Source organism: Salmo salar, chromosome 24, assembly GCF_965601325.2.
Source record: "Salmo salar chromosome 24, fSalSal1, whole genome shotgun sequence".
NCBI lineage: Eukaryota > Metazoa > Chordata > Actinopteri > Salmoniformes > Salmonidae > Salmo > Salmo salar.
This window is the reverse complement of record NC_138314.1, coordinates 11,495,005-11,498,788: the sequence shown is the minus strand read 5'-3', so window position 1 is coordinate 11,498,788 and position 3,784 is coordinate 11,495,005. Positions and strand designations below refer to the sequence as shown.

General features: G+C 41.0%; 1 protein-coding gene across 1 annotated transcript; it reads left to right on the top strand.

The window, feature by feature from the left end:
• The first annotated feature begins 1,931 nt into the window (after positions 1 to 1,931).
• On the top strand, positions 1,932 to 2,951 carry LOC106585128 (transcriptional and immune response regulator). Its single transcript, XM_014170988.3, has one exon. It carries the CDS (start codon positions 2,065 to 2,067, stop codon positions 2,368 to 2,370), a length of 306 nt encoding a protein of 101 aa, XP_014026463.1. The 5' UTR covers positions 1,932 to 2,064; the 3' UTR covers positions 2,371 to 2,951.
• The last annotated feature ends 833 nt before the right edge of the window (positions 2,952 to 3,784 follow it).

Below are 3,784 nucleotides of genomic sequence, written 5' to 3'. Positions count from 1 at the left end.
CTATACAGTTCCTAGGTCCAGAACAAAGGCTGGGAAACACACAATATTAAATAGAGCCATGACTAAATTGAACTCTCTGCCACCCCAGGTAACTCAAACTAGCAGTAAAACCATATAATAAAAGATTCACTAGCTGTGGGTCGCTCTGGAAGGGAGCGTCTGCTGAATGGCTAAATCGTAATGTAAATGCAGTGCTATGTATGTATATTTATGTATATTTTGTATTTTATGTGTTGTGCTGTTTCCTGTTTGGACCCCAGGAAGAGTAAAATTGGGACATTGTCAAGCCTTTGCCATAGATTTTCAAGCCGATTTAAGTCAAAACTGTAACTAGGCCACACAGGAAAATTCAATGTCATCTTGGTAAGAACTGTAGATTTGGCATGTATTTTATTGTCCTGCTGAAAGGTGAATGTGTCTTCTAGTATATGTTGGAAAGCAGAATGAACCAGGTTTTCCTCTAGGATTTTGCCTGTGCTTAGCTCCATTCCATTTATTTTTTATCCTAAACAACTCCCTAGTCCTTGCCGATAACAAGCATAACTATAACATGATGCAGCCACCACCATGCTTGAAAATATGAAGAGACGTACTCAGTGATGTTGTAACGGGCGTCGTATAAAGGGGACCAAGGCGCAGCGTGTTGAGTGCTCATCTTTACTTTTAATGAAAACACTTAAACAAAGAAAACAAAACGACAGCCAACAGTTCTGTCAGGTTAATACTAACAAAACAGAAAACAACTACCCACGAAAACCAAGGGAAAAAAGGCTGCCTAAGTATGGCTTCCCAATCAGAGACAACGATAGACAGCTGCCTCTGATTGGAAACCATACCCGGCCAAAACATAGAAATACCAACATAGAATGCCCACCCCCTATCACACCCTGACCTACCTAAACAGAGAAAAAACAGCTCTTAGGTCAGAGCGTGACAGATGTGTTGTGTTGTATTTGCCCCAAATATAACACTGTGTATTCAGGACATAAAGTTAATTTATTTTCCACATTTTTTGCAGTTTTACTTTAGTGCCTTATTGCAAACAGGATGCATGTTTTGGAATATTTTTATTCTGTACATGCACCCTTCTTTTCACTCTGTCATTTAGGTTAGTATTGTGGAGAAACTACAATGTTGTTGATCCATCCTCAGTTTTCTTCTATCACAGCCATTAAACTCTGTGACTGTTGTAATAAAGTCACCATTGGCATCATGGTGAAATTCCTGAGCGGTTTCCTTCCTCTCCGGCAACGGAATTAGGAAGGACACCTGTATCTTTGTAGTGCCTGGGTGTATTGATATAACATTCAAAGTGTAATTAATAACTTCACCATGCTCAAAGGGATATTCAGTGTCTGCTTTTTTTTACAAGGCATTGGCAAACATCCCTGGTCTTTGTGGTTGAATCTGTGTTTGAAATGTACTGCTCGACTGAGGCACCTTACAGAAAATTGTATGCGCGAGGTACAGAGAGGAGGTAGTCATTAAAAAAAGTTACAAATCATGTTAAACACTTTTGTTGCACACAGAGTTAGTCCATATCAACTTATTATGTGACTGGTTAATCACATTTTTACTCCTGAACTCATTTAGGCTTGCCATAACAAAGGGGTTGAATACTTATTGGCTCAAGACGTTTCAGCTTTCATTTTTTATTAATTTGTAAAACTTTCTAAAACACAATTCCACTTTAACATTATGGGGTGTTGTGTGTAGGCCAGAGACACAAAATCACAATTGAATCCATTTCAAATTCAAGCTGTAATAGAACAAAATGTGGAAAAAGTCAAGGGGTGTGAACACTTTCTGAAGGCACTGTAAGTAGCTTACTGTTGCAGTCGGTGTAGAGTCAGTCGTTCCCTGGAACCAGTGATGTCACTTCTGTAACTGGGGCTGGACTGCATGAGCTTCCCTATAATCCCTTTAAATAGCGCAGGCAGCGCTCACTCACTACAATCCCTCTCAGGCGAGTAGTACTCTCTCTCCCTCCTACAACACCAGTCAAAGGAGTTGCTGGACCAGTTTCGGAGACTGCACCGCAGCCGTTACAAGAGAGTCATCAAGATGACTAGCTACATTGTATCCTCCGACTCTCGCCGTGTCAGCCCATCGGTCCACGGGAACAAATTCGACACTGCCTACCGCAAGAAGGCCGTGCCCAACATATTCGAGAACGTCAACCAGGACGCGGTGATGAGGCTGTTCGAGAAAACCGGAGACAAGAAAGCGGAGGAGAGGGTGAGGAGCATCTTCTCCTTCACGCAGGACCCAGCGGAGACGGCCAAAGCTCTGATGGCGCTCAAGCAGCGAAAGAAGGACAAGTTCTTCCAGATCGTGGGCCTGGTTCGCCACATGCTGAAACTGCGTTGAACATTCTCTTTCGGCTCTGCTGAACGAGTTGAATTGAAGTGCCCAACAATGTCGCTGCAGCGGTTGGTCAGGTAATGCCGACCTGTCATGGAGAAGGAACGTCCTCGAATGGATTTAGCCTAAATTCAAGCCACTTGCTTCGAAGGCAACAAAGTGTGACTATTCCATGAAGATGCACTCCATGCGTAATGCTATGTTCGTTTGGATACGTCGTGCTGGATGGAGAAAGGAGGTGAATGGAATACCGAGGGTTGTTGTCCCGAACAAAGAAACATGGAGACACGATGCTCTCCCTGACTGACTATGCATTCTGTCGAATGCTTCACATTCAATGTGTACCTTATAGGTGCCTATTTGCTGGTACATAGTAATTATAAGAAGAGACTGCCGAAGAAAATGCCTGTTCCGGTGAAAACATATGCCTCGTCTCTGTGTCATTTTAACTTTGTGATACCTGCTATAAACACGGTTTATTAGTGGCCACAAATGTATTTGTAACAAAAATGTTACAGCAACGTAATGACATGCATTTATGAAATGTCCTTTTGCAATTTCTGAAATAAATTATTATTGAAATATAATGTCCATTCTCTTTGCTTTCATTTCAAACGACTCCACATCACATTGCTTTGTTTGAATCCTCTCTGATAGGCCTGCGTTCGCCTTAGTTTGTAAATACACTGTATTTCAGATGGCTACATTTAGTCTAAAATGGGGTTCATCCTTTAATAATTCCATTATGTTACACCTTTATATAATACAATTACTTTGTTTTTCAAGAAGGAACTTCACTTGTGGCAAGTTGGATAAGATAAGATAAATATATATAGTAAACATAGAAACAGCAACATTCACACAGGACAGATCAAAATGCTTATAATAATAATAATATAATAATATATATATATATATTATAAGACCCAAGTCTGCGCCCTGATGGCAGTACTGTATATTACTTGATGGGAGGACTGTATATTACCTGATGGTAGTACTGTACATTCTTTGATGGTAGTACTACCTGATGGCAGTACTGTGTATTACCTGATGGCAGGACTGTATATTACCTGATGGCAGGACTGTATATTACCTGATGATAGTACTGTACATTCTCTGATGGTAGTACTACCTGATGGCAGTACTGTGTATTACCTGATGTCAATACTGTATATTACCTGATGGCAGTAATGAATATTACCTGATGGCAGTAATGAATATTACCTGATGGCAGTAATGAATATTACCTGATGTCAGGACTGTATATTACCTGATGGCAGTAATGAATATTACCTGATTTCAGGACCGTGTATTATCTGATGGCAGGATTGTATATTACCTGGTGGCAGGACTGAAACTAAAGGGGGGGGGGGGGGGGGGGATTTACACATGGCTTGATGTGGTTAACCTTCATCGGGTT

Coding starts and splice junctions, on each gene's coding strand:
- LOC106585128 (XM_014170988.3), top strand. CDS start 2,065: ATGACTAGCTACATTGTATCCTCCGACTCTCGCCGTGTCAGCCCATCG.